The sequence below is a fragment of the Lepisosteus platostomus genome, chromosome 3 (genome assembly GCF_059453375.1).
Source record: "Lepisosteus platostomus isolate fLepPlt1 chromosome 3, fLepPlt1.hap1, whole genome shotgun sequence".
NCBI classification, from domain to species: domain Eukaryota; kingdom Metazoa; phylum Chordata; class Actinopteri; order Semionotiformes; family Lepisosteidae; genus Lepisosteus; species Lepisosteus platostomus.
The window spans coordinates 76,113,243-76,128,168 of NC_142613.1; the positions used below are offsets into that span (position 1 = coordinate 76,113,243).

The 14,926-nt window shown below is 35.4% G+C and overlaps 1 protein-coding gene across 1 annotated transcript; it reads left to right on the forward strand.

Moving 5' to 3' along the window:
• The first annotated feature begins 4,479 nt into the window (after nucleotides 1-4,479).
• LOC148675517 (trace amine-associated receptor 13c-like) lies at nucleotides 4,480-6,422 on the forward strand. Its single transcript, XM_088627202.1, has one exon. The coding sequence runs from the start codon at nucleotides 4,539-4,541 to the stop codon at nucleotides 5,553-5,555; it is 1,017 nt and encodes a 338-aa protein (XP_088483328.1). The 5' UTR covers nucleotides 4,480-4,538; the 3' UTR covers nucleotides 5,556-6,422.
• The last annotated feature ends 8,504 nt before the right edge of the window (nucleotides 6,423-14,926 follow it).

The following is a 14,926-nucleotide window of genomic DNA, read 5'->3' on the forward strand; positions in this document are numbered from 1 at the left end:
TAGACACAGTCAATTCTACTTGGTCCGCTTTACAGTGTCTGGGAATTCCTTGTTGGTGATGTGAAATTTATTACACAAGAAGTGTGTTGACTCCTCCTGCTGTGAGCAGGATTTGATGACAGTTTGCTTGTCCTAATAATCTCTATTCTCCTGAGGTTACATGGCAAAGCTATCCCCTCCCTCTGTCTCAACTGTTTTTTAAAAATAATAATTATAAATAATGAGTTTCTAAGCAAACGTAATATATGAAATATGCCATATGAAGTTGGAAACCTAAATTATATTTACTTATTGTTAAAAAATAACACATAAAAGAAAATGACTAACAAAAAAATATAGCACACTAAAATAATAGGAAGTACAGATGCAGCCATTCAAAATGCGCGGGCGATACCACATTATTTTCCAGTGCGCTGTACGCAGTCTACCGCGAGTTACTGGTAAATACCGCTAGTTACCGTAAATTCTCCTATAATACCGCAAGCAAAATAATAGTATCCGGAATTTCCGCAAGGTGGAGCTAATAAAGCTCAACCTCTCATGTTTGAGCTGTCGCCATCAAAGTCTTTAACAAAGATATTACTAATAGTATTAATAATGAATGACCTTGGACAAGCTGTAAGTGTAAACTCAAAGTATTGCCCTGGTCCACATTCTTTTTTTCATTGACCGTCTTTGTAAAAGTAACACCACAGCATTACGCATTTGTTTCCAATCATGCAAAGTACAGTAATTTTTGAGAATCGATTCACCATGCCTTTCACATGCTTATAAAAGAGATTGATTTAGGAACATAAACATATTACCGTATGCAAACTGTACTGTATACAGTATGTATATGTATATTTAATGTCTTAACTGTGCCCGTTTAAGTATTGAATATTTATATGGAAATTAATAAGATATAATTATATTTGTGTACTGCGACAGGGCTGTGTAGGGCTGTTTCACCTCTGTCTTCATGTGACTCTATTCAAAAGCCATTTAGCAAAGAGGGGATGAGAAGAGTGACAAACTAGTATACAGTACAGTACTTTAGATCTTTTTTCTGAACAGGGGAAAATCTGATCATGTTTCTCTATAACAATAATAAAAAACATTGCCACACCCGGACTGTTAAACCAACGCATTAGCACGTCAAAGCCCATTGAGGAGGCGGGCGCAATAACTGTTTTGTCCCTTGATTTACTGATCTGCATTAATTACAGAAATCGAGTTCCTGCTCTTTGCAGACGACCTGGTCCTGCTGTCGCCCACAGAAAAGAGGCTGCGGCAGAACTTGGCACTGCTGGAGCAGCACTGTCAGACCTGAGCGCTGACAGTCAATCTGGACAAGACCAGAGTTATGGTTTTCCAGAAAAAAAGCCAGACCCCCATTAGTCTTCCTGAGATCGTCGGATTATGAACGAATAAAAGCATCTTATTAAAAACGCGTTTGCGTTTGTCTGGGTATTTACTTTGTAATATGTGGTTTACATCTACTGTATTGTTTTGAGATGCCACTTTTAAAGGTGATATGTAAAATAAAGTTTTTTATTATTGTTATAGAGAAACATGATCAGATTTTCCCTGGTTCAGAAAAAAGACGATTAAAATCTGTAATCTTTCCACTTGTATGTCATCGGAAAATACAAGAAGTTTCTGCTTTGTGCTAAGACATTAACGAGTACAACCCCCCTCTCTGCGGGAGTGCTGGCTGTGACGAATTAAACCGGTTTCACAGGTATTTTCAAAGTAGGAAGTACTCGATTGGTACTCGAAGTACTCTGTCAAAATAAACAACAAAAATAAATGAAATGGGGAACTGTGCACCCCCCGGTGTTTGTCTGTCCTGTACCTTCTATTGTTTAGCCATTTATGGCGCTCACTTTTTCCTCTTCCTCCCTTATTAATATAGGGGGGCAAGCTCACACACTCTCCCTCTTTCTTCTCATGTGCATCACTCTCTGCATCCCCACGTACAGTATTCTCCAGCTCTGTGTATAGCATGCCCCTTTGTAATGAAAAGGGCCTATTTTGTTCCCTGCACCACAAGCATACAGTAGCAACCAGAGGAGGCTGCTTGCAGACTGGCAAGGGTGATGAGACAGAGAGCGTGGTGAGACTGTCTGTGATTACTCTGCCAGGCAGCTGGGAGCTGGGGGTCAGCTAGATGACGAGTGGGTGGGCCACTGCAAGGCTGTTGAGCAGAGACAGGAGATGGGGAGAGGACAGCGCCCTCCACAACCATGCTGGCTCAAAATGCTGGTTCCCACTTCACCATGTGCCCAGCAATCCACTATGTGTTTGGTGTTGGGCTGTCCCATGAGCTCTCCTCTTTACCAGGCTCACTATTTCCGCTCCTTCCCCTATAAAAGTGAGGAAAAGCACTTAATCTCTCTTTCTTCTCATGTCAATCCAGCAGATGTTGTCATCTTTCTCAAGATCATCAAAGATTCATAAGGTGAATAGATTAGTATGTGACACACATTTAAGGAGTTTACTTCTTGAGGCATAATTCGCTTAGGGAGATCTGGAGGGCTCTGCACACAGCTAGCTACGTTATGAGTCTTGTAGAACGGTACTTATCATTAAAAGAACTTTTACAGATTATGGGGCTGAACACATCGAAAAGAGACAAAGCAAAGTTTTAGTAATAACAGAAACCTGAGTTCACTTCAACCCAAGCTGCAATTAGAGCATGGTCTGGAAACTTTTAGACCTTGAAAGAAAGGGTTGCTAACAGAGTTTATTAAAGTCTAAGAAATTAGTCCAAAAGTATCTGCCTAAACAATTTCTCAGTGACTTAGGCCGATATAAACTACATCATTTTTGGAAAATAGAACATTTCACAAAGTAACTTGTAGTAACATTCACTTTCACTACATTCATAAATAGAAACATGGTGAAACTTTATTATTATAAGAACACAATAAAGGTAACACTTTTATTGTGAGGAGGAGGCCAATCTTCTTATCTAGCCCATTTTGTAGTTGGTGATTAATTGAAATATCACAGTCTTAAATTGATTAAATTTAATACTTTAAACTATCCTAACACATGATGCACGGCAAAGACTGGGCTATTATTTTTAGTTGTTTTTTAATTTGATCATTAAAAGACAAAAACTTTAACTCAAAAACAAGATTAATTTAACACATTTCTTCCATCCTCTTCCCTTTCTCCCCAGACCTTATGAGAATCACACCTGTATCTTTCATTTTTAATACTCCGGGTCTTGAAAGTGACAGTACAAAACTCGAGCAATAAATTATGTACAATGATAACCTGGAGAGCATTCACTAATAAAATTAGACAGTTTGTGATATTGGAGAAACACAAATGCTCCAATAATGTTACAATGGCAGCAAGAAACGTAAGAAAAACAAATACTCTATTGATATGTTAGGACTTGTGTAATAGCTAAACTGCCACAATTGTCTTAAAGATGTTGTAGGCAGCCTGAACATTTGCTTTTGTCAAAAAATATTTTGCCCTTCCCAATTTTATAGTTTAGTGTTAAATTTAATAATGATTTTGAAATCTCCCAAGATTGGACTCTACGCAACCTAGGAGTGTTAAGAACCGAATTCCAGGATGAACAGGCAGCAAAGTTGGGGAGTCTGCAAACAGAACAAATTACTGAGACAGGGAGGAGTGGGGATCATGCATTTTGTGGTTGGAGAGCAAGCTGCTTGCAGGCTGGCGAGCCGAGTAGCCACACATGCAGGCAGATGTGATGTTGTGGCTAGCTATGGAGTCCAGAGTGTGGTACAGGTAAGGCATGGATCAGATTCAGAATCTAAGCGAAGCAAGGGGCTGTAACCAGGTTCACTCAGAGTTCAAAGCCAGGGTCGAAGTCAAAAACAGTTTTATGTGTTTTCTAGCTTGTTCCACAGCCCAGCAACCAGGGAGGCCTGACAAATGTTTGATATTGTGACAATAACACTGAGCACTAAAGATTTAGTGCATTATAGACAAATAAAAAAAAATAAAAGTGTCTCTAAGATTTACTTTTAAATGCATTGTTTTCAGCCTACTTTCCCTTTTAACATCCATGACAGCAGGCTGCAGTTATACCTCTGATTCTAACACATACTCTACTTCCTAGTATTTCAGTGTGCTATAATTATTTGGTGTACTTTCCTTTTTCTTGTTATTTAATAACACTAAGTAAATATAATTTAGCTTTCCACCTTCATATAGCATATGGCATACAGTACATTTTGTATATTAGGTTTACTAAGAAATTAATTCATTTCTAAAATATTGTATTGTATGTATTAAGTTAGAACTTCATCATAAATAATTCTTTTTTTTAATACAGTTCAGAAAGAGGGTGGGGTTAGCTTTGTTATGTAACCTCGGGAGAATAGAGATTATTAGGACAAACTAACAGCAGGAGGAGTCAACAACCCTTCTTGCACTATAAATGCCATATCACCAACAAGAATTTCCCAGACACTGTAAGGAAAACAAGTGCAATTGATTACACTTTATTACAAATTTATGCTTATAGCAATACAGTACCAGTTTAAAATTTGAATAGTAACACATCAATGGAACTGTTAGAATTTCAAGTAGTTGGATACTGTTTTGAATCTAATTCTTCCTGCCTGAAGGAAGTGCGATCTCCAGCTGTTTATGTGGTGATGTATATTTCTGCAGTGGCAGTGGTGATGCTGACAGTGTGTGGAAACTTGGTGGTGATCATCTCTATCTCTCACTTCAAGCAGCTCCACACACCAACTAACTTCCTAATGCTCTCCCTGGCTGTGGCAGATTTTCTAGTAGGAGCAGTTGTGATGCCTTTTTATTTAATTTTATTAATAGAAACCTGTTGGTATTTTGGAGAAACCTTTTGCATACTTTATAATGTATCTGTTTTTTTTCTCACATCTGTTTCAATTAATAATGTTGCATGCATAGCTATTGACCGGTATTTTGCTGTGTGTTACCCTTTGCTTTATTCTGCTAAAGTCACAGATAATATTACAGCTTCTGTCATATTACTTAATTGGCTGCTATCACTACTGTATAACGTGGCCTTCATGTATTTTAATGGAAATATGGGTGGTGCTGAAAAACTGAACATTTGCCTTGGAGACTGTATGCTTTTTATATCTAAAAGCTGGGTAATAATTGATTTATTATGTACATTGATATTGCCTTGTTCTATAATGATAACATTATATTTCAAGATTTTCATAGTTGCTCAAAAGCATGCACGAGCAATCAGCTCTGTTACAGAGCAAATGCGTTCAGCAGATGGGGCGAATAATAACATTTCCACGAAATCTGAAAGGAAAGCTGCAAAAACATTAGGAATATTAGTGATTGCATTTCTTCTCTGTTTGGTACCGTATTACATATCCTGTCTAGTTCTTGAAAATGTGGACCGGTCCTCTTTAGTACTTTGTTTTCTAGCTTGGTTGTTATATTTTAATTCTGCCATCAATCCTATCATTTACGCTTTGTTTTATCCCTGGTTCCAGAAGTCCGTTAAGCTAATTGTTAAACTTAAAATATTTAAAATAGAATCCTCCCTCATAAATGTATTTTCTAAAGAGATTTAAATTTACAGCCGTCTCTTTACATACTAAATATAAGAATTAATTCAATGCTATAATTGTTTATAGATAAAGTTTTTTTATTTTATACTATATTAAATTTGTATTTAATATTTCTTTAAATATTTCTATAACATACTTATCAAAGCACCTATAAACACCTTTTATGGATAAAAAACTGCAGGATTGCTTTTGTGCTTGGTATTTACAAATTGTAATTGTAATTCAGATGTGATATTTCTTTAATGATAATCTTATATTATACTATTAAATCATGATCAAAGCCACAAAAAATACCTTTTTGGAAAAACAATGTGGAGGATTGCTTTCATTCTTGTTACTCACATCAGTGTGGATTTCTGGTTTTTTTTAGAAGTATAGTATAATAAAAACTGATGGGCATGCTTTAACAGGACTGTTACTGTTGTTTTACATGATGACTTTTTCCTGTTATTTTAATGTTTTTACAGAAATGTTTATGAACAGCACATATAGAGGTGACCTACGATAGTGACAGTGGGGCATGATAATCCTGTAGCTACAGTTCATATTTTATATTAATTTTTCTCATAAATACTGGATAAACCTTGATTTCAATCTTATACAACACCATAAAAACAGCCTAAATCTGAATTTTAAATGGCGTGTTACAGTTCTATCACATAATTACTTGATGATTTCAGAGTATTCACAGACTTGGGGAGCCCATGGCTTTTATCTGTTGTAGCTATTATTCTATTTTTGCTCATAAATACTGGTTACAACTTTATTTCACTTTTACACACTTAACAGCATGAAAACAACCTAACTGCAATGTTACTCAATCTGGTTTGTAAAAAATACATTAAAAAATGTTACCCCCTTTTTTAAAAACTTTTCCTGGTATTCTTTGCAAAATCTGTGTACTGCAGAGAATTGTCAGCTGCAGAGAAAAGCACATTAATTTGCAGGTACTACATTGCTTTTCTTTCTTCAATTTCTTTATCACATTTCTTCTATTATTGTAGGAGAAACCTTATTAAAAATTCAATCTTAACGGTTATATATGAAAAACTTATTATTATTTTTTAAATATATATATATGGTTTTGAAGGTTTAATTATGAGCTTTTATTTTTTTCTGTGTTATTGAACTTTTTTTTTCACACTTTGGAGGCAGTATAATCGATACAAACACACACAAATGCACATTTCAGTAAAAGTTTATGCTGATACACTAGGGCACAGTACCAATTAAGATAATAAATATCTATAAAAAAGTCGATTAAACATTAAAGCTTAATCAAATATAATACATAATGGTTTAAATGTTTAGAGTTGTAAACATACTGTTCATGTACAGATGCAGCCATTCAAAATGGGTGAGGTATTTCGCGGCATACCCCGGTGGGCGTGTCACAGTATCACGCGGTATCACGCATTTCACGTGTGTCACGTGACTAACTATCCGGCGTCGCCTTGTAAAACCGCCAGGGGGAGCTTAACCTCTCATGTACAGCATTTGAGCCTTTAATTTTGAACTGTGTATTACAGCATGTTAATCATCAGTCATTAAAATGTTGGTATATATTATGAAAGCAAGATTGCTCAGTTGGACAGAAGTACACAACCTACCTTTATCAGAAATATTTATGCATCAAAGCCTTTACTGAAGATATTACTAATAGTATTAATAATGGATGACTTTGGACAAGCTGTATACTCAAAGTATAATTTCTTTAGCACATTTGTACAAGCACTTGGAATCTGTCCAAGCCATACTTTGTCAGGCATTTTGTTTTACTTCAACGGGGCATAAAAACTTCCTTGCTTTTAACAGGGCGTTTCATAATTTCTAGCTACGAAAATGATTTAAAATGCGACACCTATCATTCAACTAGAGCTTAAAATATCACAAGGAAAAATACACACCGGTATTCCATTTCTCCCTAAACATTGTAAGCTTCGAAGTCTTTAACTAACGTGATACCGGAGTCAACAAGCATACTTTTAGAATTTGATTAAAAGGGAATATAATATGGAATCGCGTATCTAAAGAATTTAATAACGGTATGATTATATCCGTGTACTGCGGCAGGACTGTGTAAGGCTGTTTCGCCTACCTGAACATGCGAGCTGTCTTGTAGCCTACTGGTCTAGGTGCGTGACTTCCAACTGGTAGGTTGTGTGTTCGAATCCAGCTGGTGCTGGACTTTTATTTTAACAAACATTTCTTCGAAAAAATAGGTAAGCGATATTATGGACAATCAATTGACTTTTATATTTCAAAATATCGCAACATGATCGATATTTGCGATATTTTGAATATATCTTCCCTTCTGACAGTGGTTCCTGCTTCTATTGTGTGTGTGTGTGCAACAGTAAATTGTTATAGAGAAATGGAGGCGGGACAGTATGCGTTACAATATAAACATTTATATTGATTTAAATCGTGTTCTGATTTAAATCGCAAACGCGTGTTTAATTATGTGTTTTTTAATCATGATCAGGCTAATGCATTTCTACATTTTCTGTATGAACCAGCTTAGAGGTTCATACAGAAAGACAGCTTGTGTTTAAATTGAGTGTAAGGTAATTTATGCTTCTAAAGTCATGGTCAGTATTGTTGTACTGTGCTGTACTGTGTCACATTATTTTATAGCGTTTTTATTGCGTTATTAAATCCGGTGGCGCTGTGTTAGTTTCCTGACTCACATTATTTAAACTGCGACACTGATCATTCATCTCTAAATAAACTTTATTTTATATAGCATTTTAAGCGAATAGGTAATTAGATTGCTCATAAACCTAATCACTTTTTCTTCATAAACACAGCGTGATTGCTCTTTGAAAATGCTTTTCCTTTATTTTTAAAGTAGGCTCAGATTTCAACTATAGATCGTATTATTATAAACTTTCTTGGAAAAATGTATTTTATGTAAACCATGTTTGCTATTAATTCATTTAGGGCTAAAATACGTTCATTGTCTTCTAATCGAGTCGAGTTGACATTGGAAGCCTGCCACACCCGGACCGTTAACGCATTAGCACGTCAAAGCCCATTGAGCCAGTATTGGCTTTAGTATCCCCCCCTTCTCCCCTCAATTCAATTCAATTCAAGGTGTTTTATTTACATGACAGATGGGTACAAGCAGTGTTGGGTACTGTATGTATATTGTAACGCTTACGGCAGACAGGCACTGTGTAGGAGCCGACGCACCAGAGCAGCGCCTGCAATTTTTATATTTATAACTTAGTTTTTAAAATTAGTCAAGCAATACGAAGCATCTCCTTTTACTTAGTGCCTGAGCATACTGCAACGCGTGTGAAGCCCATAAACGATATTAATTTTGGAACTTAAACATACAGTATATGGCTGGTCTCGGTACTTTAAAGAAAACATACACACCAGTATTCCATTTCTCCCTAAACATTTTAAGCATCGAAGTCTTTAACTAACGCGATACCGGAGTCAACAAGCATACTTTTAGAATTTGATTAAAAGGGAATATAATATGGAATCGCGTATCTACAGAATTTAAAGACCAGACAATCGCAAACTCGTTTTCAATAAAATTATTTTATTCATTCAGCAGTTTGTGAGAGGGACATCCAGCAGGGAGAGACACACACACCGGTTTTCATTGACAACATTGTTTTTTTTTCAATTCCTCTTGTCTAACAGGAATGTTTTGTTTGTGGACAGACTGTTAGACAAGAGGAAAAGACTGCCTCCTCCTACGAAGCATTTCGTTGATCCGATCACGAATTCTTTTCCAGTCGTACGCAGCAAGGGTTGAGAATCTCCGATTCACCATCGTACTAATGGTTTCCCGGAGATTGGGTTAAAAAAAACAAAAAACATACTAACAACTGTGCCATCCTACTCCTTAGTTAATACATTTTATTATTCATAAACAGTTAACATTGTTAGCAAAATATTTTGAATTATATTTAACCCTATTTTTTCTTTAGTTTTGTATTTAACTTATTATATGATAGTCAGACTTAATGTATATTTGAACAATGAAAATATATTTTTACAAGATTTTACATTAAGCACTTAAAATTAATATGGTTAATAATAGTAAACTGTAACATGCTGTAACAAGATCGGTTACAAGAAGAAAATGCTTTCAGAGAAAATGTTTCAACCAAACTTATTCCCACACACCCCGCCCCCACTACCATTAGAATATACACAAACATTTTAGCGTTTCATTCTGAGCAGAAGACTCTCACACCTGAAGAGTGCTGGCTGTGACGAATTAAACCGGTTTTACAGGTTTCAATCACAGACCATGTGACATGGGACTCAGTAAACTACAGTAACACCGTATTTGATAACGCTTTAAAAACGCTATAAAATAATGTGACTTGGCACAGAACAAGTTTACAACACAGTACAAAGATAAATGCTGACCATGACTTTAGAAGCATAAATTGCCTTACACTCAATTTAAACACAAGCTGTCTTTAGCCCTCTAAGCTGGTTCATACAGAAATGTAGAGATCTAGGCTCAGAACACACAGCTTCATTAGCGAATACATATGCAGGACAACTGGAGAAGACGTTTTACAGAGGATGGATTTTTAGAAACATCCCATCAGACATCCCATCATATTCACAACGTGAAATCTAGAAAATAATATTACGTAACCAAAATCCGCAATATGGAAACAGAACCTGTGTAATTGTTGATAGATGATGTACTCGTAACATTTTTTCAAGACGAACTACAACATTTAAAAAATGACTTGTATGTACTTGATATCTCTAATCAATCCACGGGTCCCAGCACAAAACGAAAGTAAAACGCATACCGTTTCTCGCTTCTTATTGCTCAAAAGTAATTTGACCGTATGAAATGCATAATATAAACCTAGAAACATATACGTGAGCAGTACTTAAGCACTGTAGTATCGGTGTTAAGACATACCTCTCAAATACTGTAAATCAAGTTAAAAATATCTCAAGACCGATTCTGGTCGTAATGAAACCATGCAAGGGAGTTTTTATGTCCGTTGCAGTTCTTTTGCAACATGAATATAATTATATCGTTATTAATTTCTTGAGATACGCGATTCCATATTATATTCCCTTTTAATCAAATTCTAAAAGTATGCTTGTTGACTCCGGTATCACGTTAGTTAAAGACTTCGAAGCTTACAATGTTTAGGGAGAAATGGAATACCGGTGTGTATTTTTTTCTTTAAAGTACCGAGACCAGCCATATACTGTATGTTTATGTTAAGATTTCCCTTCAGTGGTAAAATTAGATATGAATATTCAATACTTAAACGGGCACAGTTAAGACATTAAATATACATGTACATATTGTATACAGTACAGTTTGCATACGGTAATATGTTTATGTTACGCGATTAAAAAATAAATAAATAAAACTGGAAGGTCCAGCACCACCATTATGTTTATATGGTTGTTTTTGTTGGTTGGTTGTTATTATGGTTATTAATAATTCGATCTATAGTTGTAATCTGAGCCTAAATAAAAAGAAAAAGCAAGTGATTAGGTTTATGAGCAATCTAATTACTTATTCGTTTAAAACGCTATATAAAATAAAGTTTATTATTAATTTGCTGGACAGAGCGGTGAACATTATTATGCATAAGACAAAGATAACGATCCTGATCAGTTTAGAAATCTGTGTACGCTGTAAGGTTTTTACTTCTTAAACTTTTAAAATACACGTTTTGAATGGAAAGAATCCTCTTCCTGGTATAGCACGCCAGCACGTCTTTTTTCTCCAATCAGAGGGGTGTCAGATGGTGTCAGCCAATCACCATTCTGCGTTGGGTAGCAACGGGTGACTGTTCTCAGGCGGAAGATGTAAACAGCTTAATGTTCGTGTTAAATATTTTTTTTTAATTAAAATTCATTCTATACAGCAATCGCATATTTGGGTACCGTTTCATAAAACTTTCATGCTTAAAATGTTTAGGGAGAAATGGAAGACTGGTGTGTATTTTTTCTTTAAACTACCAAGACCAGCCATACACAGTACAGTTTACATACATACAGTAATGTTTTAAATTAATATCGTTTATGACCTTCAGATGCGTTATGCTCCTCTTCTTTTTATGCTCAGCTACTAAAATTTCCCTTTAGTGGTAAAATCCATATAAATATTCAAAACTAAGCGGATTAAAATGTGCACAGTAAAGACATTAAATGATTCAATCTTTGCACTACCAACCAATGCACCACGAGTGCCCCTGTCGGTCATTTTGGCCAGCCAATCACTTGCCCTGCGGTATGCTCCGGTGCCCCGCGGTGGCTTGTGGGTAGGTTACCGTACCGCGGGTTTTTACCGCGCATTTTGAATGGCTGCATCTGTATAAGAACCTTATTAACCCATTGCATATTTATGGTGGTACAGTATATCTGTATTATATTTAGTAAAGAATGGTGGTCCCACTGTGTAATTCGTATGTCAAAATGTGTTGGAGCTCAATATTAATGGAAGAGAAAGGACTTATGAGAGGCAATAAAGATACTGGAATGTTTATGATCTTCACATAGTGCTTAACATCAAGGTAACATTTTCTAAACGTTTTGAAGCCACCAATGCTAATAAAATATGATGGTAGGAAGATAAAAACATGAGAAATTTAAAATACCATAATCACTTGCTAGTAGATGTACCCTGGAAATATTTTTACTATGGACCTGTCGTCTGGTGTCGGATTGTATGATCTGGCTTTAACCTATACTGTTTATGAGACAGAGCTCAGTGATCCTGTTACAGAACTGATGTTACCTCCTTGAAACATAGGCAGTTCAGAATTCTATGGCAGCTTAATACCCGGTCTATTAGCAGTTATGCAATGGTTTGAATTTACTGAAACAATTAGATATTGAGAACAGTAATGTGAGAAAGTGCTTTTATTGCTACTAAGAATGAATTAATTCTACACAAAAATTACTCGGACAACAACAAAATATGAATAGCAAACCATAAAAAGTAATAAATATCATCTGCCTTTATATATGGCAGATCATTCACTAAGGGATTATTGAGATACAGATACAGCCATTCAAAACGAGTGGGGTACGCTGCAGTACAACGCAGTGGGCGTGTCGCATCAAAACGCATCATGACGCATCAAACATCATGCAAATTAGATTGTGTTAATAGGATTCAGAATCACCTTGTAAAACCACCAGGTGGAGCTAATAAAGCTTAACCTCTCATGTACAGCATTTGAGCTGTCACCAGAAAACACCCGGTTTCGAATCTCGATCACTGCTTAGGGACAATTTTTATTCAATTAAGAATTTAAGTTGTATACACTTTAGACTAAATTTAAACTGTGTATTACAGCATGTTAATCATTAAACATTAAAAAGTTGGTATGTTTTATGAAAGCAAGATTGCTCAGTTGGACAAAAGTACATGACCTAGCACTTTTATCATAAATATTTTAATTATGCAGAAATGTATTATGCATCAAAGGCTTTACCAAACATATTACTAATAGTATTAATAATGAATGACTTTGGACAATCTGTAAACTCAAAGTATTACATACAAATTAAGATTTGAGAATCTCTGATACACCATGCCATTCACATGCTCATAAACAATATTAATTTAGGAACATAAACATATTAAACTGTATATGGCTGGTATTGGTAGTTTAAAGAAAAAATACACACCAGTATTCCATTTCTCCCTAAACATTTTAAGCATCAAAGTCTTACATGTGGTTATTTCTGAAACTTTTTTACGTGCTCCTTCTGACCATATTACGTTTATGTACTTTGTGAGAAAAGTGATAGTTTTAACCTTTTCTGCGAAAACGCTTGTTATCGGAGTAAACAAAGCATACTTTTAGAATTTGATTAATACGGAATATAATATGGAATCATGTATCTAAAGAAATTAATAATGATATTCATTTACTGTAGCACAAACAGTAGTATATGACTTTCTATTGATATGTGTATGGCTGTTTCAGTGCTTGCTATTATCTGTGGTGTAATGGTGTGATGATTAAATCAGTGACTGATTTATAAAGCTGAGGTCAGGTGTTCAAATCCAGCAATCACCATGAGTTTTCTTTTAACAAATAAACATTTCTTTGAAAACCTAAAATAGCAAATATTATGGACACTATATTGACATTTTTAGAATTTGATTAATAGGGAATATACAGTAATATGGAATATACGAACATGTGATATTTAGAAATAAAAAAGGTCAATATACTGTAGTGTCCATAATATTTGCTATTTTAGTTTTTCAAAGAAATGTTTATTTGTTAAAATAAAAGAAAAAGAAAAATATGTTATTTATTTTATTTTTTATAAAGAGAGTATTATAGACATGGCAGGCAAGAATTCTGCTACTGAACCATCATCATCCAGGTGGATGCTACACATTGGTGATGGTGGAGGGGAGTCCCCATTACCTGTAAAGTGCTTTGAGTGGAGTGTCCAGAAAAGCACTATATAAGTGTAAGTAATTATTATTATTATCAGTCTGCCACTCTGATTTGACAACTTAGTGTGTGGGATTCTGAGAAATGTAGTTTTTTACATCATGTATACAGATGTAGCCATTCAAACTGCATGGTAAAATCCAGAATTCTGTATACTGTAGATGGTAGTATTACCGCAGTCCACTTTCTTTGTATACATGTTTTATTTTTTCTTTGACTCATTCATTAATGATTACTTTTGAAACAATTTAAGCTGTTTGTTTCAAGTGTGATTCTGAGGGACTAGTTGGTGCAGTGGGTTTTATGGCAAGGTCTCCATCTAGTATATCCGAGTTCAATTCCTGCTTAAGGCACAACTTTTTTTTCCAACAAAGTAATAAATATAATGCATACTATATTATTTATTGTTTATATATATCACAACGTATTCAATGTTTAACTATATTAATAATGAAATAAAAATGTAAATGAGCACAAAACCAGTTCAACCAGTTTAATTCAATTCAATTTAAAGCTCCGGAGACTTAAAACAAAAAAGTACACAAGCACAAACACAACAGACAAAAACCTGGGAAAGACCAGGGAGACAAACCACAAAAAACAAATAGGAACCAAAAACAGATAGGAACCAAAGTTCTGCAACACAGAGAGCAGGGGGGACCAAAAAGGAGGGGAAACCAGGAAGAAAAAAAATCAAAACAAAAGGCAAAAAACAAGAAAAAAACCCACAAAAACCCCGGGGAAAAATACCGCAGACTGGGCAAATTGCACGTTCACATTCTAACGCTGATATCGGAGTGGACAACCTGAGGAAAGCCAGACCGAAGTCCGCTCACAGACACAGATGCCCGGAGTGATATCCAGCGAAAAGAATGGAGGAACGGCAAATGGGCACGTTCACATTCTAACGCTGATATCGGAGTGGACAACCTG